At 38.4% G+C, this 26467-nt stretch overlaps 6 protein-coding genes across 6 annotated transcripts; 4 read left to right on the forward strand and 2 right to left on the reverse strand.

Moving 5' to 3' along the window:
• Nucleotides 1–7836: 7836 nt before the first annotated feature.
• On the forward strand, nucleotides 7837–8088 carry BDCG_04112 (uncharacterized protein; the record flags this gene model as incomplete). Its single annotated transcript, XM_045419784.1, has 1 exon — nucleotides 7837–8088. The coding sequence occupies one exon, from the start codon at nucleotides 7837–7839 to the stop codon at nucleotides 8086–8088; it is 252 nt and encodes an 83-aa protein (XP_045276012.1).
• A 3350-nt stretch (nucleotides 8089–11438) lies between these two features.
• On the forward strand, nucleotides 11439–12174 carry BDCG_04113 (ubiquitinyl hydrolase 1; the record flags this gene model as incomplete). Its single annotated transcript, XM_045419785.1, has 2 exons — nucleotides 11439–11763; nucleotides 11822–12174. The coding sequence occupies 2 exons, from the start codon at nucleotides 11439–11441 to the stop codon at nucleotides 12172–12174; spliced, it is 678 nt and encodes a 225-aa protein (XP_045276013.1).
• A 39-nt stretch (nucleotides 12175–12213) lies between these two features.
• Nucleotides 12214–14947, reverse strand: BDCG_16852 (uncharacterized protein; the record flags this gene model as incomplete). The annotated part of the gene is made up of 4 exons (XM_045426042.1): nucleotides 12214–12220; nucleotides 12325–12720; nucleotides 12975–12989; nucleotides 13740–14947. The coding sequence occupies 4 exons, from the start codon at nucleotides 14945–14947 to the stop codon at nucleotides 12214–12216; spliced, it is 1626 nt and encodes a 541-aa protein (XP_045280749.1).
• Nucleotides 14948–16906: 1959 nt separating this feature from the next.
• Nucleotides 16907–17308, forward strand: BDCG_04116 (uncharacterized protein; the record flags this gene model as incomplete). Its single annotated transcript, XM_045419786.1, has 1 exon — nucleotides 16907–17308. One exon carries the CDS (start codon nucleotides 16907–16909, stop codon nucleotides 17306–17308), a length of 402 nt encoding a protein of 133 aa, XP_045276014.1.
• Nucleotides 17309–18000: 692 nt separating this feature from the next.
• Nucleotides 18001–18327, reverse strand: BDCG_04117 (uncharacterized protein; the record flags this gene model as incomplete). Its single annotated transcript, XM_045419787.1, has 1 exon — nucleotides 18001–18327. One exon carries the CDS (start codon nucleotides 18325–18327, stop codon nucleotides 18001–18003), a length of 327 nt encoding a protein of 108 aa, XP_045276015.1.
• A 1392-nt stretch (nucleotides 18328–19719) lies between these two features.
• Nucleotides 19720–20075, forward strand: BDCG_16853 (uncharacterized protein; the record flags this gene model as incomplete). The annotated part of the gene is made up of 2 exons (XM_045426043.1): nucleotides 19720–19802; nucleotides 19865–20075. The coding sequence occupies 2 exons, from the start codon at nucleotides 19720–19722 to the stop codon at nucleotides 20073–20075; spliced, it is 294 nt and encodes a 97-aa protein (XP_045276016.1).
• Nucleotides 20076–26467: the final 6392 nt, after the last annotated feature.

Consider the following 26467-nt stretch of genomic DNA (forward strand, 5'->3'; position numbering starts at 1 on the left):
TGCATTCCCAGCTTCATCACCAGGGAAGAGCTCAAGGACATTCTGGTGGAGGTCCTCCGAATGAAAGAATCATCAGGCCCTTCACAATCTACTACAAAGTCTGGTGCTCCTGGCCCAACTGCCGAACCAGACACAGAAGCGAATGAGAAGGAATCAATCAAGGAAGTGACCTGAGCATCAAAGATGGAGTACACAACTGTGAATGAAATGTAAGCTCAGTTCAATCTTAGAGATAATCAAGCTGACTCTTCTCCAGCTGAAACAAGAAGCAGCATCTTTACAAGATTGTGAAAGATGTCATAGACCCGTCAGACCTGTGTGATAAATACAAAGAATATGTATTTATCAATCAACACTGACATAGTAGATAGTAATCATATGAATCAAAGAACAGGATCTGACTTCTTCAAGATCACAATACAAATGAGATCAAGACCTATCTTGACTATAAATTATCTGAACTTGTGAATATTCTTCAACATGTATTATTAGATGTAAGAGCTGTCAGTTTGTAGAAAGATAAGTTATCAGTAAATTATTAACTTATAACTCTCACAGAGACAGTGATCTAATATTGACAGATATCAATTAATATTCTCTTTCAATTTCTATCAGAGCTTGAGAATTTATACAGAATTCTTGAAGCTGATTTGACTGCTGAAAAACATCTTTATCTGCTTATTAAATTCTTGAAAAGACACTTCTCTCTGCTGAGAGATCACTTAAACTCTCTGTTAAACTATTAAGAGATTACATTTGAGCTTCTCTGAGCAATGTTCAAGTCAAATGAGCTTATCTTTATAATTGATTCATGTTTCAAGTAGTCTCAGTATTTTGTTTATAACTTAGATGAACTTGTGTTGAGCTCTTAAGAGAATCACTTTGAGATTGAATATCAATTACTTAACTATAACAGAAAGATATTCAGTAAGATGATAAAGATACTTCAGATTCTGAAATTTCAATTCATTAGAAAGATATCTGATCTGAGAGTCTTCTCTCTGAAATTTCATAATTACAAAGTTAAAATTAAGATTGAGCTCTCTGAGTAAGACTGCAAGTTCAAGAGTCTTATAAGTGTCACTTACAGTAAATATAAAGGTCTTGTCTATCTCAAGATAAATAAAGGCTTATTCAAGTTTTATGTGACTGATTAGATGATGATTAATATCTTAGCTTTTAAAGAAAAGAATCTGAACTACAGATTCTCATAAGTAAAGAAAGAGAATATAGATGATTTTATTATATTTTCTGATAGTGAATATGAAAAAGAGAAGAATCAGAAGATGATGAAGCCTCTAAATCTAAATATCAAGAATATAATAGATAAGAAGTACATTCTCTGCAGCCTTATAATTCTGAGCTTTAGTCTCAGTAAAAGAGTGTAAGATCAGTATCAATACTTTCTTAATACTTTAGCTGTACTAATATGAAATAAGAATAGCAGAATTTATCATTTCAAATATCTGTTTCATCAACTGAAGTCAGCTATTATTATTTAATCACTTGAAGATCTTTAAAGAAAAGAAAATTATAATTCAGATGATAATAAAGAGTCACAGACCTGGCTCAGAGATATTATTCTTTGATAACATTGTTATTGAAAAAGAAAGAGGTCTTATATTCTTGTTATAGTAAGTTATTAGAAAGCTGTCTTATCAGATTATCTGATTAACTCTGATATTTCATAGTAAGTCTTCTGAAGTTGAGAAAATCTTGATAGTAAAAAGTACTGTGAATCTTCTGAGAAGATCACTCTACTCAGTTTATTCATTGATCTTTAATATATAATCTCATTCTAATTGCAATAGATATGTGCTGATGATTTTGAAATCAAAGTGAATAATCTGAAAGAATATCTGTCTCAAGTTCTTAATCTTATTTATTACTGAAATATAATATTACTTCTAGACAAAGCTGATATCTTTCTGAGTGAACACAGTATTAACAGTCTGTATCACAATACTCTTGTCTCTGTATTTCTTCACTTGCTTAAGTATTTTGAAGAAATCATGTTTCTTACTACTAACTAGCATATCACACTGAACTCAGCAATGCAAAGTCAGATACATATCAGTATAAAATATGAATTTCTAAGTTGAAAAGTCAAATTCTGAGTGTGGAACAAACAATTGAGCAATGCTGACACAAAAATCTTGAGAAAGAAGTTGAAGAAACTGATGAATAAAAGCTTAAATAAGTGACAGATAAGTAATCACATTCATTACATGTGTAGTGACTGATATAGCAATTCAGATCAAGAACATTGTCTGAGCTGTGTTTACACTGATCAAGAGAGAGACAGTCATCATCATATATATTGAGACAGCTCTGAAATATGCTGAAGACTTTGATCAGAACTTTCATGATGTGGGAGTACTAGTCTACTAGATAATATAAGAGTATATACATGATGATTGATCAGCATGCTATGATTGATCACTGAGTGTTAGTGATGATTTCCTTTTTAGTAAATATATCTCAGGCTTGGAAATCGCCTACATCAGTGTAGCGGATGCGTGACTGATCTTTAGATTGAAATTTCGTGGAATATTGAACTATTGCAAGCGTACATGAATGGAACTTCCAGTACTTTCTATGACGTAAGCTGATCTGCAAGGTTTTGGCGACGCCACAAGATGATGGAATGTGGTCACCATCAGATAAAATAAACTCCAAGTCAGTATAATGTGTATTTCTTTACTAACAGTTGATGAGAGACTATTTCTTGTAATTTGCAGTCTTCATGATGTTTTTCATCTTTCCGTAGCTGCATATTGTTAGGGAACCTTCCAGATGCTTCTATGCCAGAAGTATCAACAAGGAGCAGCATTAGCATTATTTTGAATAGTTCTATTAATAACATAAGATGGTAAATACAAAATGAGCCTGACCTCAATATGAATTCAGAGTGAACTCAGAGAATTTCCTAGAGAGTACTGTACAGCACTGTAAAAATTATCATATCTTTTGAATGATCAGAATAGCCGCATTTAAGAGTAAAATGACCCCTATACTAGTGAGGTATGTAAAGTGACCAGGCTGCGCTTTCGATCGCGGGGCCTCAGGACATTGCTTCATTGAATTTTTTTTGATAGGTAATGCCCATCTCTTTGACCTTGATATTGTTCACATCTCTATCTGCTTCTGCTACTTCAGTATAAGTTTGCTGCTTCATTTTGCGCTCCCCATTCACCCTCCCTCACACCCCTCAATTCTCACTCACCCATGCTCACTTTCACTCACCCATGGTCACTTTTACCCACCCCCGAGTCCACCTGGATCTTCCATAAAGCTGCCCGTCCTCCCCCAGGGTTCTATGTTAGCCTCTTTTTCTACTCTCGCTACAGTGGTTTCTGTGGCATCTGCCAATAGGCTAAAGATGTTTGTAAGTTCTAACCAACTTTCATATTATTAAACTTTTCAAGAGGAACACAAGACAGAAAATCAAACAAGGCAGGCCCTGCACCAGAATACAACTAATCAAGATTCAGCACTATAACAGGCAGCATCATCATCAGATACAATTACCACAAACATGGACACTGGGGAGATTCATACAAACCGGTCTCCCACAGTGGGGCCCAAGAATAAATACAGCTCATCAACATACCCCGGAACTATAATCATCGTCTGATTAGCCTTGGACACCTGTCCAGAGACATACATCGAGCGCTGCGGTATCGAACCCCCAGTGGTATGGCTATTGAAAATTTACATAACTAACTAATTTCATAAATTATTGAACGTTCCAACGAGGAAGACAAAAAATGACGCATGTACTACGGAAAATCCAGTGGCGCATGCCCTGCAGCAGGTGGGCAAAGTGACCCATCAAGAATCAGCGTTATAACCGGCAGCGTCATCACCAGATGCGATTACCGAGAGAAAATATAATGAGGAAAGAGATCATTAGTCTGAGAGATCCGTAAAAGCCGGTCTCTCATGATGGGTTATGAGTTTATATTTTTCTGCTGCACCGTAGCCAACGCATGAGCGATGAACATGAGATTTTTGATCTAGTTTGAAATCACGTGAGAAGAAATCCTTGCATGGGTATTTTTTGAAACTCACATCTCAGTCATTCAGAACCATTGATTTCAAAAGATTGAGGTCACAATCTTCAACAACAGAGGGTTCTTTGTCTGTAGATGTCTTTGAGAGAAAATATGTTCAGATCTCTCTTCAGAACTTCTTTATCAAATCTTTGTACTTTACTTTCAATTGAATTCAGCTTAGAATTGCTTCATCAAACTTCATCAGATAGTTAATTATAAGAAAGAGAATTTCTTTATAGTATTCAAGTTTACAAAGAAAAATAATCATGAGATAATTGTAATTATCATGATATACTGACCTCTTTTTCATAAAAACATCTGCTTCATCTAACAGGAAACTTCAGATATGATAAGTATCAGCTGCTGATATATCTGATTATTCAGAGTGTTAAATTCTCTCAATCTTGAAAACCTCTCTATCTTCTTTAAGCAATCAGGCAGACAATCATGAAGAATATTCAGAGTAAAATAAAATGTTTCACAGTGCTTCAGCTCAGTAAACTGTTGAGTGATAAGTCTATAAAGCTTTTGAAATAATTCTGAAGAGCTGTTTCTTCAGTCTAACTCTTTTATTATGCTCTTGATTAATCAAATCTTTGATAGATTATCTCAGTAAGATTGACTGAGCTTCTGCTTCTTCAACTGATGATGTGATGTTTTGAAAGAATACTCAAGATATTAATGCTTGCAGAATAGCCTAAAGTTATGTGATAAAAACATATAATGATTATAGAGTGTTTAAATTTCTAAATGAAAAGAAGAGAAAGTAAACATTATTTATCACTTATAAATAAGCCTTGACAATGCTGAAGCTGTTTCTCAGCACAGATACTAAGTCAAAAGAGAACGAATTTGTGTGTGCTATCTTCACTCAGAGCCTGTTCACTCTAAAATGATGATATAGAATTCTTACACATGTTAAAATATAATGTTGAAGTTTTAGTATCAGAGTTAAGTTACTTCAGCCCGCTCTCTCAATGTATAGAGGTTTTAACTCTGAAGCAGGTATTAGTACAGCTCTGAACCATCTCTGAACAAGTTAACTAATGTTCATAAGAGTATACTTTCTACACCTCTGTGCTTGATGATAAAGTTAAATGTAGCTTCAAATCATAATAGCTCTGCATATCTGTTGTAAAACAATTCACATATCTTAACTTCATTGATCAGAGTAAATGTCAGATATCATGTTCAGAGGCTGAGTGACGCGACTTCTTCTCTGCTTAGTCAACGTAATCTTGCGTTGATATCTAGGTTGCAGTCACATGATGAAGAGAATGAATAAGAGACTTACTTCTTCTACTTCTTCTACTTCTTCTACTTCTTCTACTTCTTCTTCTTCTACTTGTATTTTTCCTATGACTTCATCAACATGGTCTTATATCTATTATATAAAAGATGAACTGAGTTAGTGTTAAACAATTTCTGAAAGCTATCTTACTGCTCTCAAAGAGTGTCTTGTCATTGCTTGCAAATCATTACCTCAGCTGCAATGCAGCACAGTCTGATGAACAATGCAGAAATCTAGATTGATATCTATACAGAGAACAGCTCAAAAGATCTATTTGAACATTTTACACAAGAATTCTAATATCTTTCTATCTTTTATTCTCATTATCTCAGAAACAGCATGTAGATTCTTTAATGTATTCTGCTTTTATTAATAGCATAAGAAAGAGAATTGTATTTATCTTAACATCAGAGCTAAAAACATCTTGAAGAGTATAGTCATAAGACATAATATATGTCTGAAGCCTAACTACAAGATACTGAAAAACTTTCTGTTTTCACAACTGAAACTCATCACATGTACAGATAGTAATGAATATTAAGCATATTCTATAGCTAGCTTGAAAGCTGCTCATAATTTCTTTAGCAACTGCATTTTCAATACTATCAAGAGCTCTCTGATACAGATGTATAAGCAGTCACATTTAATAACAGAGAGTGTGAGAATGAAGTTCTCTTAAGAAGATTTTCAGAATGTCAATCTTATATTGAATATTGAACTGAATAATAAATTGATCAGTGATTTGTTTTCATAGATAAGTGAGAGACTATTCTCTCTTCTTCAAGTACACTCTTCAGACAGTCACTCAGTACTTATAATATAACACATCACAATGTCAGAATGCCTCAGTAAGTGAAAGAATATGAAAAACTTTCAATATAAATCACTAACAGACTTTGTAGACAATGCATATTTTACTCTTCTTAAGATGTCTCTTTCAGATGTCTTCTTCATCTTCTGCTCTGATATATGCAATACTATTGAGAAGAGTAAGCTATGAATATAAGAGAAGAATAATCTACTTTATGAAACAACTGACTGTGTTATTATGAAAGTGTATTATAACTAATCTCAACACTGTACTCTTCATCTGTGACTAGTCTTCATTGAGTTCTTTGAGATAATGAATAACTTGTTTGCACTCAGCACTTGATTATATCATTCAATCTTTCATTTTCCTTTGACAATGTAAACACTAATATATACAGAAAGAAGTATCTCTTCACTTTCTTTTATGCTTCAAATCCGGCTCTCTTCTTCATTTTGAAAGTTGATATTCTCATATTTGAAGCAGAAGAGTTTTCTTTCACTCAATTCTGCTCAGATATATTTGCTTAGATTATACTTGAAGAATTCTGATAATATAACTAGCTTTGTTCAGTGACTTTTCTGAGAAACATTAGCTATAGAATTAAAAAGTTTTTAAAAAAAAGACATATCAAGATATCTTCTGTTACTGTGCCTGTCATATCAAACTGAATCAGTAATTATGATTTAAGTTGTTTTTTAATTTTCAAACTGAGATTGAATCTCTCTGAGAAAATCAGTAATTTAAGAACTCTGAAAAGTAAAACATCTCTTATATCAATCTTTATCAAAACTTCTAGCAAGAGCATTGACTGTAAATATCTATTGTAGCAAACTGCATGAGGAAATTTTAATCAACTTTAAGAAAGTAAGATTGTCTGATCTCATCTTGAAACTCTGAGCTAAGTCATCAGATGTGACTGATTCATTATACCTCTCTCTTCTTCACCTACTTCTAGTTCCTCTAATTTCTCTAGTTTCTCTACTTCTTCTACTTCTTCAACTTTTCCTAGTTCTTCTAGTTCTTCTAGTTCTTCTAATTCATCTAATTCATCTAATTCTCTTAATTCTTCTAATTCTTCTAATTCTCTTACTTCTTCATGACACTAATGCAAGTTATGTCAACACTCTCTTCTCTGATTATTGTTAATCTCAGACAGTTTCTCTTTCTGATCAGTTTTCTGCAGCTCAGAGACAACACATCTGATATTCAATTTATACTGTTCATGCTGAACTAAGATCTGCATCTTGGCAAGCTTGTGACGCATTTTTACTGCTATGACAGAACATGTATCTTTTCTCAACTGATTATCTAATCTCATATATTCAGAGACAGCATGAAGTTTACAATAATAAATCTAAATACTTGAGTTCAAATCAACAGTCTAGATGAGTTTTCAGATTGATATCAGTTAACAGAGTTAAGACTATGTATTCTACAGCACAGTTTTATACATCTCTTAATTGAGAGAGTGAGAACAAGCTTCTTCTCTATCTCACATAATTCAAGTGATGAAAGAATATATGCTGAAGAGTATTGACAGAATGATATATAAGAAACTACAATTTCTCCCCCTGAAATTCTGAGACAATGAACAGACATTCAAGACACTCACAGATCTTATCAAGTTAGTTTCTCAGACTCAGTTTTCAACCCTTCTTTATTCATCAACTATCACAATGTCTAAAGCAATGAAGCTTAATGAAAAGTTTCTTATCACTCTCTCACTGACTCAAATGCCTTTATATATCTCTATCAATGAAAGTCCTCAGCAGAGTATGACAACAGAAGATGAGTATCAGCATTTCAATGTAAAAGAACTCATAGAAGCTCTTCGCGAAGCCAGGATGAATTTCATCATCTTCAAATTCAATTTCTCAGAAGACACTGCAGGTGAGTGTGCCAGCTCTGAGCAAGATAAAGATAATTGATATCTCAACTGAAAACTGAGAGTATATACTGACATGTGTTCAGAGACTGTGTTGAATAATACTTCTAAGCTGAAGCTGTAGAAGCAGAAGATATTCTTCTCATACAACTCTGAATCAGAATTGCCTGTGCTTATGAATAAATATATGTCAGATATACTACTCACTTAAATGAAATATAATTCTGTATTTATGAATAATGAGAATGTTGATTTTAATTCTGCGATGAATAAATGTTTCAAAATGAGAATATCTAAAGCTAGTAAAGAAAATATGAAGTAGTCAGACATGCTGATTGTTGATATAACACAGTATATCTGAGATGAACACAAGTCATCACTTACTGATACATTGACTGATGCAGACAGCTGAGTTGCTAAAGCCTGTAAAGAAAGAGAAAAACTGAAGAATTATGTCAGAGTATATATAATTATCAATCTCACTGACTCTTTTGAGAGTCTTGCAGAGAGTTCTCAGACTCAGAATACTTAATTCACTGTGAAAGTCTGATCAATCTGATGCATTCTTGCATCTCAGTTTTATACTTGTATAATGAAAAGTTTAATATTAATAATCAATCTGAGATGCTCTCTGCTGTTTTATCTGATAAGATGTTAGCTCTGAGTTGACATTCTCACAAGATGAACTGAGACAAATATTCTATCTTTCTGCTTCATATTTCTCTGTTAGTAAATTGTATCTGATGATAACACTGCTTTAATGCTGAATCTTGATAAGTTCATCTTATATCAGATGCAAGATTCACCTTGACTGATTTTATACTGTAGCTCAATCAGTGATAGAAGCTGATCAAATTTTATAAACATCACTTAAATTGTATGAATCATGTTTGATTGTCTATACTTTTGCATTTTTCATACAGAACAGTTTGATAAATGAAAGTTAATTATCTTATAAATCTCATTCTAGATGCACATCAACAGGAAGTGTGAAAGACAATCTCTAAATCAGTCCCTATTTCATTAGCTAACAAATTCCATACATGGTGCGGCCTATTTGCAGTTGCTCCCAATTTGTCTTGTGAGGGAGGGGGGGGGAGAGGCAGCGTAGATCCGAAGGCATATAAAGCCAGCTCTTCTCTCACTTTACTTCTATCACTTCATCTTCCCTTTTCTCCTCAGGGGTCATTTCAGCTTTGCAAACTATCTGACACTACACTTTCATCATGAGCACCTGAACAACTCAAACTTGTAAGATCAAGAAATCAGAGACCGACTCAGTGAACAGTAGAGATGGCAGTGGTTTAAGTTCTGTCACAGATGCAACAGAAACTCCCATCATTCTATTAATAACAGGTTGTAACTGACATCTGAACGCAGAAAACAATGATAGTATTGATCAAGAAACAATCATGACTGAGAGGGCTCAGCAGCAGAGCTCTGTTGAGTCTCGGGACAACATCTCTCTGAGCTCTACTAGCTCAACGAGACCAACATCTCCAGTGCAGGCAACACTCATTTGGGAATTGACAGCTCATGATTCTGTACATTGTGAAAAAAGCACTACTGGGGAAGTCATCTGTATCATTCTTTTCACAAATTCACTGAACCTTCAACCCTCGAGACCTGTACTGAATTGGACTCAATCAATTCATACAGCTCTTGCAGATAGCCGGCTGATAATGCCTTTTCAGCAAATGTATAAACCTCTTAGTCAGGAAGAGATGGCCTATATCTGAAAGAGGCTGGAAGAATATACAAGACAGTATATTCATAAATTAGATGACTTTGACTGTGCAGTAATCCTCACAGACATCAGGATTCTATTTTCATATATTATGCTTCTGGAGTTGATGATCAAAACCCATCAGATACAGCTGCAATTCAAACCTAGATTGAAGTTCATTAACTGACATAGTGATATTAGACTGAGCCACAATTCAAGAGAGCCATGCAACCTGCTTGAGCTGCAGGCCAGGAAAACTGTGAAAAGCAGCAGTGACAACATTAGGAATGCGCATGTAGAGAGATTGCTATGGTGAGAAGTACATAGAAGAGCAGTCATCTGGCTATGAGAAAGAGAAGTGTATTCAAATGCTTTTTAGTATCATCACTCATTGAAATCAGAGTGCAAATTTCCGCTTTTTTATGTAGACTTCTGGTGAATTTGTTAAAATATTAGGAACTTATAATTTTCTCTTTCGGAATCTTCTTAACCAGGCTGCGCAAGTAGTCCAGATGAACAACTTTTGCCCCACCTTGTGACTCCTAGGCAATGGGTCAACATTCCGGTTAGCCTGTTTTTTGGGATTGCTTACCTCAGCATACTCACCTCTTCCTCGATATTTTCGAGTGCAACTCAATTTTAGACTTTTTCCAAGTCCTGGTAATATACAATCAGAGGCCTCACACAGCGGTCTGCCACTAGGTAAATATTTTCTTCCCGTGTCGTCCCGTTGCACGATATGTGTAGAATAACGCAGCCATGCGCAAAAAGGGCGACTGATTGAGTGATATCATCAGCTCCACTGCAAGGGTTACCCCGGATAGCGTCCAAAATCTGCCCATCAGGCTCGTTACCTGGTAGCGCTGTAATTGGTGGGTCTCCAGCAGCTATTCCAGGCACCTGTTGGTTTGAGGAACTGTTTGATCTTTATTGTATTTTACCATCATCATCATCATTTTTGATCCAGCGGGGAGAATGATATCCCCCAAGCAGGAAGCCTTCCTACAGCGGGCAGCGGGCAGCAGCCTTTCTTAAGTCAAAAACGCCCTAAGCTAAAAAAAGATGAAGCATTGACGTCAGTATGACATATGAGAGGCTCTCAACGAAAAATGACAATCCTTTAATCTTCTCCAGCCGCAAACTCCAAATCTTCTTCCAATGTCCACAGACTGGTGCCCGAACTACTGTCTGTCCTGCGACCGGCAGACTGATGGTGATGACTTCTGTTCCCAAAATTGTCGACTGATTGAATTGGAAAGCGGTTCCTCTCTTCCTCAGTTCCAGTCTAGGCTAGCCCCCACATCTGGAACATTCCACCACAGCAAGCCTCTATTATCCGCGCAAACACAATCCCGAGCTCAGAGACTATACGAGTTCTTTCGACCAGATTCGAAACACAGGAAAACGCCCGAGTGCTTATCCGGGATTCCTAGCCCGTCGCTAATTAGGGGCAAATGGCAATGCAGTTTAAGCTGCCAAGCAAATATGGGACTTTGCACCAAAGAGAAATAGGCGTCGACTTTTACTAGAGCCTGACGGGCAGTGGATTGTCACGTGAGAATGACCCCTCACCATTTGGCTCTTTGACGCCTTCCAAACCAACATTTGTCCATTTTCCATTTTCTTTTCTTTTAGACGTAGCCATTTTTGGTCCAGCAAAGCGCAGTATGAATTACAAAAAGCATTATATTCCTCTCGAGTCTTATCCAGAGATATTTACCGAGTTGATGCATGACTTGGGCGTGTCTAGTTCTCTCAAATTCGTTGATGTCTGCTCACTTGAAGAAGAAGAGCTGCGCCTTGTTCAGCGCCCTGTCCTTGCACTAATCCTAATCCTCCCGTCTTGCCCCGCGTACGAGCATCGTACGATTGAAGGTCAAATTATCGCAAACCGAGCTGAGGAAGAAGTTGTTTGGTTAAAGCAGACGATCAACAATGCATGTGGCCTCTACGCCATCCTACACGCCGTCTGTAACGTGCCCAGTTCCATTAGTACGTGATTTGCTTCGCTTTTCGTTCGCATTAATAAAGGGGGAAAAGAAATTCACAGTCCACACAGAAACCGAGTCTGCGCTTCACCAATTAACCAAACTTGCACCGCCCAACCGTACTAAATATCTTGAAGACTCGGAAGAAGTCTGTAGGGCTTATACGAAGGCTGCGAAAAAGGGGGTTTCGGCCGTCCCCATCGCCGAAGATGAAGTGGATCACCATTACATATGTTTTGTTACACACTCGAACCGATTGTACGAGCTGGATGGTGACGTCGATGGACCTATAAGCCGAGGCTCCCTGGCCGAAGGTGAAGATATTCTAACCGGGTCTGCTCGCTACATTATACGACAATACACGGAAAGCAAAACAGATGGAACATTCGGGTTATTGGCTCTTGTGGAAGACTAAATTACAGAAATATTACAAGCATTTTTGCCGGGCGATAAATCAGCTACTGTCCGACCATCGTACGTCAAGACATTCCAATTAAGTCCATGATTATCCACGAGCCTTCGAGGAATGTAACCCCATGATGCTGCAATATGCAATGGTGTCCACCCTTCATGATCTCTCGCATTAATGTCAACGCCTTCTGCAAGCAAAACCTCGACAACAGAATTGAAGTCGCCTTTCGAAAACTGAGAACATGGACCGGCAAGCACCAGGTGTAGAAGAGTAGATTTGCCGCGTTCCGAGAGAATTGCTTTGTGTGGATTAGCACCGTACTTCAGAAGGGTTCGGACGGCGTAAACCCAGCCAAATTCTACAGCCCATGTTAGAGGAGTTCGATGATGATAATCTGGCTGGTCAATCAAAGCGGCAATATCTCCGGCTCGAGATGAAGAGTCGAGAAACTCCTCCAATGATTGACTGGTATTGATTCGTAGAAGGACCTCATGAAGTGTTGTAAATCCTCGACTACCTAGGTAGTCATTCCCAACCTCGGCCAATGATCTGCCGAAAAGACCAGCAATCATCCCACAATATTTAGCAAATTCGAACGAGGAGCCATCGCTCATGGCTGTGGATACTAGCGCGCAGTCCAGCAGCGTATACATCGGGTTACTTAAAACGGGTCAGACAGATATTATCCCTGGCGGCACTTAGGTTTCTCGAGACGTACTTCCCGATATCATCAAGCCAGTTGTCATTTGCACCAGCTGCGATTAACCTTCATAATATTTTCTGTACGGTGTGGTTTTCCGTACGCTGTGGCGCACTCACTAATGGTAGTGAGTAGCGCTTGGCACAGTTAAGCTCGTACATGTAATTGAATACGTCCAAAGATAACCCGAATAGGGAGCGTCAGTGGAAATGAATAAACCAATCAAATCGAAAATCAATTAAGCTCCATGCTTAGTCATTTGTTTTGGCCAAGAAAATGTTTGATGGTAAAATTAGCATACCACCCTGTAACTTTCCCACTCTTTGCAATTTTTCGCACTAACTTAAGGGTCTTTTATACCATCAAAGTGGCGGGACTTTCACAAGAAGATCGCAACATTATCAAGAACCATCCTCTAACCAATTCGGATAGCTCTACTGCTAACAAAAGTTTCTCCTTCAGTAGTGGAGAAAGCAGAAATGCAATTACATTTTACATTAAACACATACATCAAAGATGTCATACTAGAATTCCAAATTGAATCGGTCAGGCATGCTACGTGTTCTGAAGTTGTGCCAAGCCTCGAGGTTCTGTCGACAGTTTACCCTTTTTTTTTTAGAAAAAATCATTACTTCCCGCTGACAGGTAAGATCCCATATCAGATCGTGGAATGACAACAAATGCTTTCCCCACCCTAATCCTCCATCAGTCGGTTCTCTCTCATTCAGTCATAGTACCGCACGGCAACTTCTTGTCATCTTGCAACTGTGGCAGCTATGTAGTTTTGAGATGAATATCCCAGAGCCGATCAACAAGCCAACGCACAGGAAATCGCAACGGCGAAATGCACTCCGGAAGGTAAAGGTACCAGTCATTCTCATCTACCAGGCTCAGAGTACATGTCAGCATCGTGCATTCGTAGTACTCGGGATAAAAGCCGCTATCTTCCCAGTCGATAATACCAGTGACCACGTAGGCGTTGTTATTATATGGATCCTGCTTCACCATAATGTTCTCCCTCCTGACATCACCGTGGGTAAACACGGATCCGCGCATGGTAGCACTCTCATCTTCGAGGAAAGAGCGGAGGAATTTGATATATGTCTTGCTGCCATGGTGGCACGCGGAGAATTGTAGGTCGCTAAACTCTCTGGCTGTGGTAATATCTTTCCAGCGGGCGCATTCATCGACACGGTACTCTTTCACTCCTTCTCCACTGACACCTCCAAGTGCATTGCCATCCTCCTGGCGAAGGGTCCTCAATCTACGGAAAATATCATCTAGCTGTTGTTGTATTGAGACTTTCTCCTTGGGTGATAGGCTGGACCAGACTTGCGCCAATGTCATGTCCGGAATATATGACATGAAGATAACGCGAAAGGGTCCGAATCTGATTAGGCCGTGGGGTTTGGGGGCTGGGATGTCGGGCGCGCGTTCTGCGAGGTACTGCATGGCCGTGTACTCTGTGGTGTCATTGGTATCACTTGTAATCACTTTGGCAACGACTTCCTCATTGCACTTGACGACCACGCCTCTGATGGAGCTTTCCCAGAGTTTGGGCGAGTCCCAAAGCAGTTGTTTGAGGAAGGAAATCAGTGCTTGCTCTGCACCATCTGGTTCCTCTGCGTGTGAATACCTCGCAAGAAGAGCGGTAACTGTCTCAGACAATGGAAAGACAACCGTGGCGGAGTCAGCGAGATCAAGACGTGTGCGGAACTCCGGAGGACTCGGTTTTTCAGTATCCTCCGCAGACGGCGCTGTACGGCCGGCAGTCGCCATTTTAATCCTGCGAACATAATTCTTTGGAAACACATCCAGCAAGTTGACTTCTGGCTTGTGCTTGAGTTGATCGCCGAGCTCATCGACTGTTCTGAGATTAATTTTTGCTGCATAAGAGAGCTCGCAATACTGAGCTTTTCGATGTTCTCGTCTATATGAATCAGAGATAATTGACATCAGGTCCGCCGCTGGATCTTTTTCGAGTGCTGCTTGGAATTCAAGCATAAGTTCGTGGTTCCATTGTGCTGCGTTGGGGTGTGTGAGCGAGAGGCCCCGTGCAGCCGCAGCCTCATCCATAATTGCTGACACAAAAGCTGGCTTATGAGGATAAGAGAATTCTTCAAAGGACGATTGTGAAAGGATGGCAAGCACCGAGATTCTGCTGGGATTCCAGTGGTTTTACCGTGTAAATAATTTGTTTGGGATTTGTTTGCCTGCGTTTACGCGTCTTCGAAGAATACGGAGTTAAAAAGGACATGGTACAACGGACTCGAGCAACGCGTGGAATTCCCATCGCCTGGAGGTTTTTGGACCAATTAGCGCGCTTCATAACTATATATTACAGAGAGTTTTGTGGTAAAGCGCGTTTTTTTAATTATTCAGATATGTTTGCTTCCTGCGGGCCGCCTAGCTCTGCCGGCACGTGACCATAACATCGCGTATACCGCCCACCTAGTAGCTCCTTAATGATATCCAACTATTCGGTATTAAGCCCTGTAATATTATTCGCATGAAATTCAGCCCAACATCAAGAGTATATTATTACGATCTGAAACTTAAGCGCGCGCATTCAACAAAAGCTCACTATTATAGGTGCTAGGGATCTGAAAAGCGGGCGAATACTAAAAGCTGGTTGGTATTTGGCTTGCCTGTAACCGCCAGCTTCCAGCCCACTGTTTCAGCAAATCTGAACTCTCACTGTTATTTAAAGGATCTGTCTATTTTCATCCAGTCGCCGGAAAGCATTTCGAAAGAAATGGCTTCGACTCTCACTCGCACCATTCATGCGTTCGACATCTCAGGGGTTGAGATGTTGGAAGCAGGGCTGTCACGATTGGAGCGTTATCCTACCTACACGTTAAGAAGATGGCGGGATACCTTCGCTTGGTCGACTACCAAATTGATGGCGTTCAGAGTTCGGAAGTTGAGGCGCCTGAGTTGCTCGAACCTGTGACCTAGTTAATATATAAGCAGCGGTCTGTTCAACCAAACGCGACTTAAATGACAGGGAACCTTTAGCTGCTGCGTTTCAGGCTATTTTTACAAAGGGAATACCTTAGTGGCCACTACTCAAACCATTTTTCATGAAGCCATTGTTTCAAGTTCATTCATGCATACGCGCCGCTTCTCTTTGTTTGCACATCGGTTCATATGCATTCCAGGGCTTCACTTCGCCCTCCCAAACAACCGATACTCTCCTATGCTAGCCGCCAGGCTCCGAAGTTATTCAATCATCTTGGATCCCCTGCGGGCCGCCTACGGGATTTTTCATCGCCCACTTAGCTCTCTAGTTCAAACCAACCAATTACTCTTTTCATGATCTTAGTCCTCCTACAAATCACAGGAATGTCATTGGTTAATACTGCTCAATTTACTTTGAGGCATGCTTTCAAGTTCATTCATGCGTCACGGATCAGCAAATTATTTATACATAGAACATGACCAACACTTATATGCATGTTCTGAAACCTCATTTACAGAGATGCCACCCAACAAGACACATATGATTCGCTGTTTATTGCTGCAAAGTTTGTCTGAAAGCAATTCAAATTCCCGAATAGCCAGAAGCAATCTTCCTTTCATCATCCCGCTGTGAACGGTAATATCCCAAACACCACTCAGTTTATCCAAGCACCTTTTCCTGTGGGCATACATAAGAAGGGTCCGGCTTGGAGTTGTATATAAAATCATCGCAATCCCCAGCTTTTACTCCCTCCATCCATTATCTTGATTCACAAGAAAAATTCCCCTTAAATCTCTTTATATCTCTACCGCTCCATCGATACATGTCCCCATTAGCCTTAACCCTCGGCTGTTTTCCATCTCAGACTTCTGATTTGCATCCTCGCTCAATTTATCCTCTCTTCACAGTCAACGTGCCAGATTCGTCCAAGGCTTTCCTGTCTCGTGCTAGGTTCTTACTCTCCCTCCAACCCCCTCGTATCCAGCCAGCGGTCGACTGGACTCCCCGCAGCCTCACTCCTACAGATACACCATCTTGAAAACTTTTCGCGGTACTTCTCGGCGATTTTCAGTATGCCTCCAACTGTCAAGCTCCATGTTGCCATCTACCACAGCGGTGTATATAAGCACTGGAGCCTCTTCGTTGAGGGAGCCACCGATTCCGAAAAGATCATACTCCACGCCATGGGTTCTTCGACTCGATACCGTTTCGAAATGCGAAACTCAAACGCCCGCGAATCAAAAAGCCTCGCGGAACTGGTTTACCTTTGCGACGTGCCCGCTTTCAAAGTTGAAGCTATCAAGGACACTGCAAAGAACGCAGTTATCCACAATGAATTCGCGGGTTATAACTGTCAAGACTATGTGCTCGAGCTTTTGGACGATTTAGAGGCGGAAGGAATCATCGATGGCGGCGACGCGACTTATGCCGCTAACAAGGCCAGTGTTAAGGGCAAGCAGGAAGGGTTGGCATAGTTGGCAAGTTTGGGAGAATCTCCATATGGGTTATGTTTCGACTGTCCGTTAGTATTTCATTTGACCTGGTTTCGCACGCTCGATGGGGTGGTGTCTCTTACTGGCTATTTTGATGTCCTCCTGTCGCCAAGGATTCCTGTACTTCTATAGCTATCTCCTCGTTTGCCAGCCTTTCACATATGTAGTAGAGTCTCATATTTCTAGAGTGAAGATGAATGAAGTTTCACACAGCAAACATAGAGAGAATTATAGAGCAACTCTGAAAACATAGGCAGTTCATAACATTAGAGCGGTATCATCAAGAAAATTTAACACTTCTGCGTGCTTCTACAGTGGCACCCGAACTGTCTTTCCGCGTTTTACACCGTAAACAGAATATAAGCTCTAAAGTGATGAACGAAAATAGCACTTCATATTGCTAAAACTCTGTATGGCGTGCATTGATGCTGATTGCTTGAAGATGAGAAGGTGGCTGCACTCAAAACTTATGTCTACTACTGCACCTAGCCAATTTCTCTGCATTGGAATAAGAGTGTACCGTGTCGCATGGCGGCCTATGTGGCAACCGCGGAGCGATCTGATCCCGGGCTGCTAGGAGCTGGTCAAAAAATTCCATGCAGAGTGGAACGCCCCTCATTTCTTTGCCTCTCACTTTGGTTTTTCTTCGAACCATTTCCGTTTGTCTATTTTGTCTAGCCCCAGAGAAAAGTATATATGCCTCCCCTAGATCCCCAAAAGGCCCCGCCCATTACCACATTCTCGTCCTTGCGATAAGAGGCGCTGAGGATCTTATGCGCCCAGCGCTTGAGTGAATGCTCCGCCGTCACAACGCGGCTGTGCGTGGCGGCCCACCTGAGGGCCGAGCAGCCGTGGCGGCGGATGCCGTTGGTGTAGAGGGTTGAGTGGAGGACGGAGTAGATGTAGCGGTTTTGGAGGAGAAGGGTGAGGAGGTCGGAGGGCTCGATGAGGTAGGAAGCGATGGTGAGCAGGAGCTCTGTGGGTAAGGTTGCCAGGGACATTTCTATTTTGCTTCTTTCTCTGGCCGCCTGGTTTTATGGCGAACTTCTTTTTCTTTGATTTTTGAGCTTTTAGTGTTTCTTTCTTTGCCCTACATCTTGTTACTGGAACCACCCCTTACTGTCAGATAGTTCAATAATAATTCATTGCTTCTCATCTGATTAAGCCTGTGATTCCTTACAACGGCCGTAGAAATGACGGGCAGATAGGCGGACGACGAGCTCCCACCTCCACGCGGTGTCCACTGGGAACTTTCAGAGAAACTTAGTTAACTTAGCGCCTGCACGTTAGCTGTAATCTCTTCTTAAGCGCCGCGTCCTACCCGCCAACTAAAATTAAAAACGACTCCCCTGTCCAACCCCACAGAATGCAGCACAGACACCCATTCGATAATAAATTGACAATTCTATTTTCCGACTGGACGATGCTTTTGGCCTTGCAGGATGAGGGTCTGCTCAAATCCCGGCCCCATTTCTGCCCTTTGGAGCCTATCACTCGAGAAATTGCCTCTTAGAGTTTGTATGAAACTGGGTATTTCCCACAATCTTATCCATCAATCCCTTGATTGGAAGATGTGAAGCTTAATATTCAGGGCGCGTCCTGGAACTGCGTGGCCCTTGCCCCCAACACCCCAACTCTTGCCAACATGATATGAATGGTGTGACCAGTTATATTCTTCTCCGGATTGAAGACTACTAACTAGTCAACCTTGAGAGTATCCCGGGCGGCTAATTGCAGTTCGCTTTCTTTTCTCCATGCTGGCCAATATGTGTTTCTGGCTCTCAGTGCCGCTCTCCCTTCTGGAAAAAACATGCAAAGTGCGCTCCAAATCTCTTCCATCCAAACACTCAAAATTAGCAACATCCCAATCTTCTTTCGCAGAAGCCTGTAGATCGGTATTTTCTTTCACGTCGATGAATTCGTCACCCTACTCCATACCTCAAAAGCACATGAGCCAACTAGGAAATTCTCTGAGTCCACTCTGGATCTATATTGAGACAGATTCAGATATCAGACCATCTCAAGTTCAGCTGAAAACTTCAAATTTTGATGGGTTTTCTGTTATCTGTTCCCCGAACCCTGCCACTGGAAATTGACACTTAATTTACTAAGCTCACTCTCAATCCCCCCCGCTACTTCAGCTACTGCCATAGACATGAATTCATTTCATCGTTCTCCCCAGGCAGGAAGTGGTGTCGATGCCTTCCATCATCCGCCCGCGTATGTTCCGAGCAGTTTCGTAAACCGAGACCCAAGATATGACCCACTACATGTCGAGAATTCTCCTATTAATGGAGTAAATGCGAATAACCACCACTTCCACACAACCTTTCCCTTCTATTCTTGTTCATTCTCACCCAGCGCCAGTTAATTGTTACAGCTACCGCTACATAATGCCACCCCCCAACACGGAGGATTCTTTGGCGCCGACCAGTTCCCCGGCCCTCGATGATCCCGATGAGGAAAAGATTTCAGAGTGAGAACGACGTTCTACATGTTCTGGCATCAAACAATTAAAGCTCATCGTCACTCGTGTAGATATCTATCATCACCAATTGTTCCCGTCATCGTCGGTCCCTCTGACTCAGCCCGAACCTTCCACTTACACTCACGCCTTTTAGTTAAAGCCTCCTCCTATTTCAAAGCTGCTTTGAAACGGGATCGTTTTACTGAAGGCCAAGAGCAGAAAGTGAAACTTGAGGATGTTCAACCCGCTACCTTCAGTTTCTTTATTGAGTGGCTCTATTGAGATGGATGGGAGAATGGGTCAGGGACGTCTGAATTGCATCACTTGGCTTTGGAGTTGTGCTTTGCAACCAAAAGGCATCCGACCTTTGAGCCAAATAAAAAAAGTTCAGCTGGCACAGAGACCATGATATGACAGTAACAACTGCAGCTGGGGTTACCAGCCTGCAAATCCTACGAAGAGAGCTTCTAGAAAGTGTAGAGAGTGCGTCTGAGACAGTGCCGGCCCGAGAAAGTTGGATGGCCCTTAGGGAGTTACAAAATCCAAGGAGGACGAAGAATATCGCGACGAATGCATTGCCCTGGCCTATCAGCCGAAAGAACGGACGTTGGAACAGCGTGGACGGGCCATCTTGCCCTTTTGACGGGGGCACAATACCCCGTGCAAAGCATAGAGTGATATGGCTCGAAACCACGAATATCGAAGCGATGCCGCGAAGCCCCTATATGCACCATAAACCATATAGTTAACATCGTAGCAAAAATGCTCTAAAAACAAAATGAGACTAGGTTCTGCGGGGGTGAGGTGATTTGAAACATACATCTGCCCAGCTAGTATCAGAAGTAGAATAAGAACTCAAGCTAGACGTTTTACCCCTCATGGGTGCAGCAGCAGAAGCAGGCAATGGAGGACAGAATCTCGCGGCACTCATAGAGAGAAGTCTCGGGTTTACGTGCAGATTTCAAGAAAGCGAACAAGACTCAGGGGAATGTCTGACTTTTTTTTCCTTGAAGAACAAAGAAAAATAGATATAAAAGTCGCAGGCGCAGACATTACTCTTGAAGGTTGCATCCCGTCAGGGTCTCGAAGCGGCAACCATCAACATGGAGGGAAGTAAGCTCCCAGCGGGCATGTTGATAGCGTATTGTAGCGTGACTTGCTTTTTGTTTGTGTTTTGATATAGCATGCATTTGAGTAAGAGTGAGGCTGGACATGATTTGTGAGAACCGCAACTCCTTTTATTATATATATATATCTCTATTGTACAAAACTAGTTCTCTAGGCTCTGTTGATATTCCAACACCAGTTTCTCCCGAGCGCGACCCCGCACAACAGTTCCATGGGCCTCCTCTGCATGACTTAGAAGAGTAGATTTGGCCGGGAGCACCTTCCCCTCACAAACATTGCACTCAACCCCAGTGGCCGGCCATGGAGGGTTGATATGTCTTTGTAGAAAGTGCCTTGTAAGTGATCTGGATGTTGTGTATTTCATAATGTGGTCCTCCAGCGCGCAACTAGGATTCCCAACACAGAGAAAGCAAACATGAGGCTGAAAGCAGGTCTGAGGCTGTTCAGCTGTAGACTTGGCCTGCACAGACTCCATTGCTTGATGCAAGAGAACCTCAGTGTTATTCTTCACTGAGCACCTCTGCCACTTGGTTGAAGGACAAGGGTCATCATCAACTGTGGGCTGGCCACAGGTCTGTGTGAGCCAGTGTGAGCACTGAGGGCTGCTCTTTCTTCATGCCACAGAATGCAACTTCTGTGTTGATTGTATTAATCCTTCACTGATATTCTGCTTCAAGATTAGCATCTGGCATGGTTAGCACACAGTCAACAAACATTAAGTGCTCAGGAGGCATGAAGACCTCATGCTTGAAAGTATTCATGACTTTGATATTCACCAGCTTTCTGACCAGTTGTCACTCAAGATCAATCACAGGCTGCTCATTCTTATAGTGCTCAAGATTCTCACAGATCTGTCAGTTCTGCTGCTGCTACTTCTCATTGCACAACTCACAGATAGTCTTGTTATACTCTGACTTTGCTTCTGCTATCTGATTATAGAAAACTTTCAGTCTCTTCAGCATCTCAGAGTTGAACTCAGTAAGTACTCTGTTATCAAGATACTCTAGAGAAGTCTTGCATACTCTGTTAATATATTCTAACTCAGCTTTATAATTCTCTCATTTCTGCTTATGCTTCTGAACAGTATTCTGACAGCTATGAACAACTGAAAGATAATTGAGAAACTGTGATTCTTCTGAAGAGAGCTTATACAGTCAGTTGAGATTAATGAATACACTCATTGAGCAGGCAAATTGCATCAATGCTGTTTAAGAGTCTGTTTTTCAGACTATTCTCTGTGTATTAATATCAATGTTTATCTGATAATACTTGATGAAGATGTGAATATCTGTATGCTGAAGTATGACATTTTAAAGAGCTTCTATAACTTTCTCTGTTCATTGTTAACTCTCTAACATGACTGTAATATGAAGAAAATAAAGAGCTACTTACTACTGTTATTAAATGCCTTAGCTTCAGCATATTAGAGATTGTATGAGTGAATAATCTTCTTAAAGTCTGTGATCTCACTGACTCAGTGCATCTGAGAACTTATTATGAATGAAGTCATTCTCTGATTTAAGTAAATTTTAAATCTGATGAATGTTAACTCTGTCTGATAAAATATAAACTTATTTAGTAATTCATTCTTTAGTAGTAGCAGCTGCTATTTCTTACTATTTAGCACTTTGATACTGTAGAGTTTCTCTGCATAATTCAACACTGATTCACTTGTTAAAATTGACTTGAATTCTTCAATATGAAAGAGCAGAGTCAGTAGACAGATATACAGACTGAGAATCAGAGTTGAATTAAAGATAATTTCTGAAATCTTAAACTCATTTCTATCAATTCTGTCAGTTAATCAGGCCATGCTGCGAGGATCAGAAATACATACAGTGTCTTATCTCTGAGAAATCTTTTAGTAAATTCTGGTTTTAAGAATATGAATAATCAGAGATGTCTGCTGTCTGAAACTTGAATCAGAGTTAACATGACATCTTGATATCAAAGATAAAGAATTGTCAAGAGATGACTGACAGTGATGACAGCAAGCTGCAAGAAGAGAAGTATTTGAATATACTGTTAATCACAGACAAATATTATCTCAGTGATGATGAGAATGACTTGAGTGAACTCAGTAATATCTTCAATATATATGTTCTTCTTTGATCATTTAACAAGAGTCAGCTCTTTTTCTGTGATTATCTGTGTAATAATCTGTAAGAGATTAGTGATGCTTCTGATTAAGTAATTTGAGAAGAGAGAGTAAGATACTCACATTCTTTATCTTGATAATTATATCTTTGCTGAGTTCTGATGCTGTTTTCTGTTTAAGAATAAGATATCATTACTTTCAAAATATCTTCAGTGAGCTTTTGCACTTAATGTCTGAACAGTATTGATTATTCTTATCATGATAAATATCATATTATCAGCTAAAGAATACATACAGAAAGTGAACTGTCTTCTCTGAATTAGAGATCTGATTTCATTACTGCTTCACATTTGCCTTGATATACTGATAATATCTGCTCAGTGTCACTGATGAGCTTATAACACAGTCTGAGAGTTAAATAAGTCACTGTCTATCTCTTTCAGTAATCACAGATCTTATTGAGTTTTTTCTGAGTTCTGAAACTATACTACTTCTGTCAAAGCTGAGTGATATTAAGACTCTCTGCTAAGGCCAGATAGTGTTCAGAGATGAGCTGACTATTGTTGTTATCTTCATTATCACTGACAGAGTCACTTTCATACTCACTGTCTGAAAAGATGATATTCAGTATGAAGAGAGTATTCAGAGCAGATCTGACATCTGTCTTACTTCTGCTTTGCTTATCAGACCTGGTTAAACAAGAGACAGATGCTATGATTAGAACAGCTCAAGAAGAGAGCTGACAGAAGAGAGAGATAGAAATAAGTAATGAAAGACTTAGATGCTTTTCTGAATAGAACTGACTCAGTAGTGCTGTGAAGAAGAAGAGAGAAGAGAGCTGCAGATAGCATAATAAAAGTGATAAGAACTGAAGACAGAGAGAATAACATGATTCATAATCTGAGAAGAGAGTCAAATCTGACAGAGTGAAGTGTCAAAAACAGCTTCTCTTCTCTTTCAAAGAAAGAGCAGTGAGTGAGTGAGAGTGAGTGAGAGTAACTGAAAGTTATGAAAATACACTTCTAAAATTGTGGCCACGTGTGGAGGGAAGGGTCGCGGCTGTGAGAATAGATTCATGTAATGATTGAGATTGAGCAGTTAGTAAGAGGCTGAAAGCAGCAGTGAAAACAGTCATTTACAGCCTTCAGTCAACTATCACATCATTATATAAAGTTTATATTTATAAATATATTTATAAATGTAAATTATTTTTATATAACAATTAAATATCTTATAGATTATATATATTTTTAATAAAATATAAACTTTTATTTTGAAATTCTTATTTATTATTTATTTATTTAAATTTTTATATAAATTTTTATATTTTAAAATATTATTTTTATAATAACTATGTATTATTTATACTTTAAAATTATAATTTAAATAAATTACTATATTAAATTATTTAAATATATTTATATTTAATAAATTATTTTTTAAAGATTAAAATTTCAAGAATTTTTAATAATTTATTTATAATTTATAAAAAGAATTATAATAAAAAAATAAAAAAATTCTTAAAAATTAAAATATAAAATTCTTCTATAAAATAATTTAATATTTATTAAATTATAATATATTTATATAATAATTATTAGTTTCAATAATATATAATACATATTTCTTAATTTATAATAAAATATTATATATTTTATTTTACTGTATTTTATTTTATAATTTAATTTATATTTTAATCAATTTTAACTACATTATAATAATTTTGAATTATATTATATTACAAGTTTTTATAGTTATAAATTACAAATTAAATAATTAAAATAATGAATATTTATTAAAATATTAATATTTAAATATGACGGGCTGCGTCTGATCAATTATATAGACTATTTCATTACACTTTATAGATTTCGCTGAAAGCTTCAATTCTCAGTTACTAATTCTTAGCTGAAAAACTCACAGAATTTCTATTCTTTCACTCTGAAGCTTTAATATATATATATATAAATATTTACTCTGATCACTGATTTCTGTACTTTCTCTTTTTTTCTTCTCTAATGTTTTTCACTTTTGTATTATAAGATCTATATATTATACTGATCTATTCAGCATAGATCTCTTATACTTGAAAAATGTTTATTATCTTCTTATTAGAAATAATTATCTATTAAAATATCTGAATATGTAATAATGTGTAAGAAATAGAGTAATAATTAAACAGTTAAGCAGATACTGAGTCTCTAAATAGAAGCTTACTTATCAGTCACTCTGACTCTGCAATAATATCTTATGAAGAGAATAAAGATCTTATAAGAGAATATCAGTGAAAAACCTGAGAGTTCTGACATCTTAGATATATGAGATATTTATATAATTACATTTTTTCTGATTTCACAGATATCACATATTCAATGAATAATACAGCTATATCTACTGATAATATAAGAGAACTCTTAAGTATAAGTATAGATACAGTACTACAGTGACTTTAAGTAATGTTGAAATTACAACAGTAATAGATAGCTAATATGCATGTAACTCAATAACATCAATATGAGAAAATTCAATAATTATTTCAACTAGAAATCTCTGTATAAGCAATTTAAACACTGACTGAATCGGATATGAATATGATATAAGTATTGAAGAAATATCTAGATACTCTTACATATTTTAATACTTCTGATCTCACTCTCTATTCATCATAAAGATTGAAAATGCTTATAAAACTAAGTGTAGATGAAGATGTCATTAGTCTGTTAACTAATCAAGATTAATATATCAATGATTAATTGAAGAATCACATGAGACAGAAGTTTTATTCATGAATAAAGACATGTGAATCAGCATTACATATATCTGATAATATTGTTAAACATCTCAATATTCTGTTCTGAGACACTGCTATGTAATAGAAGATATTAGATTGATTACAGAGTATCTGATAGAGAAATACTTCTCTCAGAACATTTATTTCTGATTTTGATATTAAGATTCTAGAAGTAGGTGATCAATCTTGAGAGAATTGAATGAAGATTAGTATACTTAAGAAAGTATTAACTTTTGAACTCTTACAGACTCTTGTAAGTATAAATGAAGACTTAACTTATAAAGACTTCTGCATATAACTTCAGACATTCAATAATCAACTGATCAAGCTCAAGAGTATACAGAACAGTAATAGAAGATGCTATATCTCAGTCACTTATACATCTACACTAAAGAATGACAATGTAGATGTTATAAATTGAGTGAACTTAAATGTCTATACATAAGCAAGAATTTTCATTATCTGAACAGACTTCTGAGTTTCTGAGATCACTTCTGAAGAAGTCACTGATCAATATTAATAAGAGATATACATTAATTATAACTGATCAGAATATATCACTTTCAACTGCTGATCAGTCTATGTATCTTCTTATTCAAAAGAAAGATTAACTTCAGCAGTTCATCTCAATCATATTACACTGAAGAAGAATTCAGA

Source organism: Blastomyces dermatitidis (genome assembly GCF_000003525.1).
Source record: "Blastomyces dermatitidis ER-3 genomic scaffold supercont1.4, whole genome shotgun sequence".
Taxonomy (NCBI): domain Eukaryota; kingdom Fungi; phylum Ascomycota; class Eurotiomycetes; order Onygenales; family Ajellomycetaceae; genus Blastomyces; species Blastomyces dermatitidis.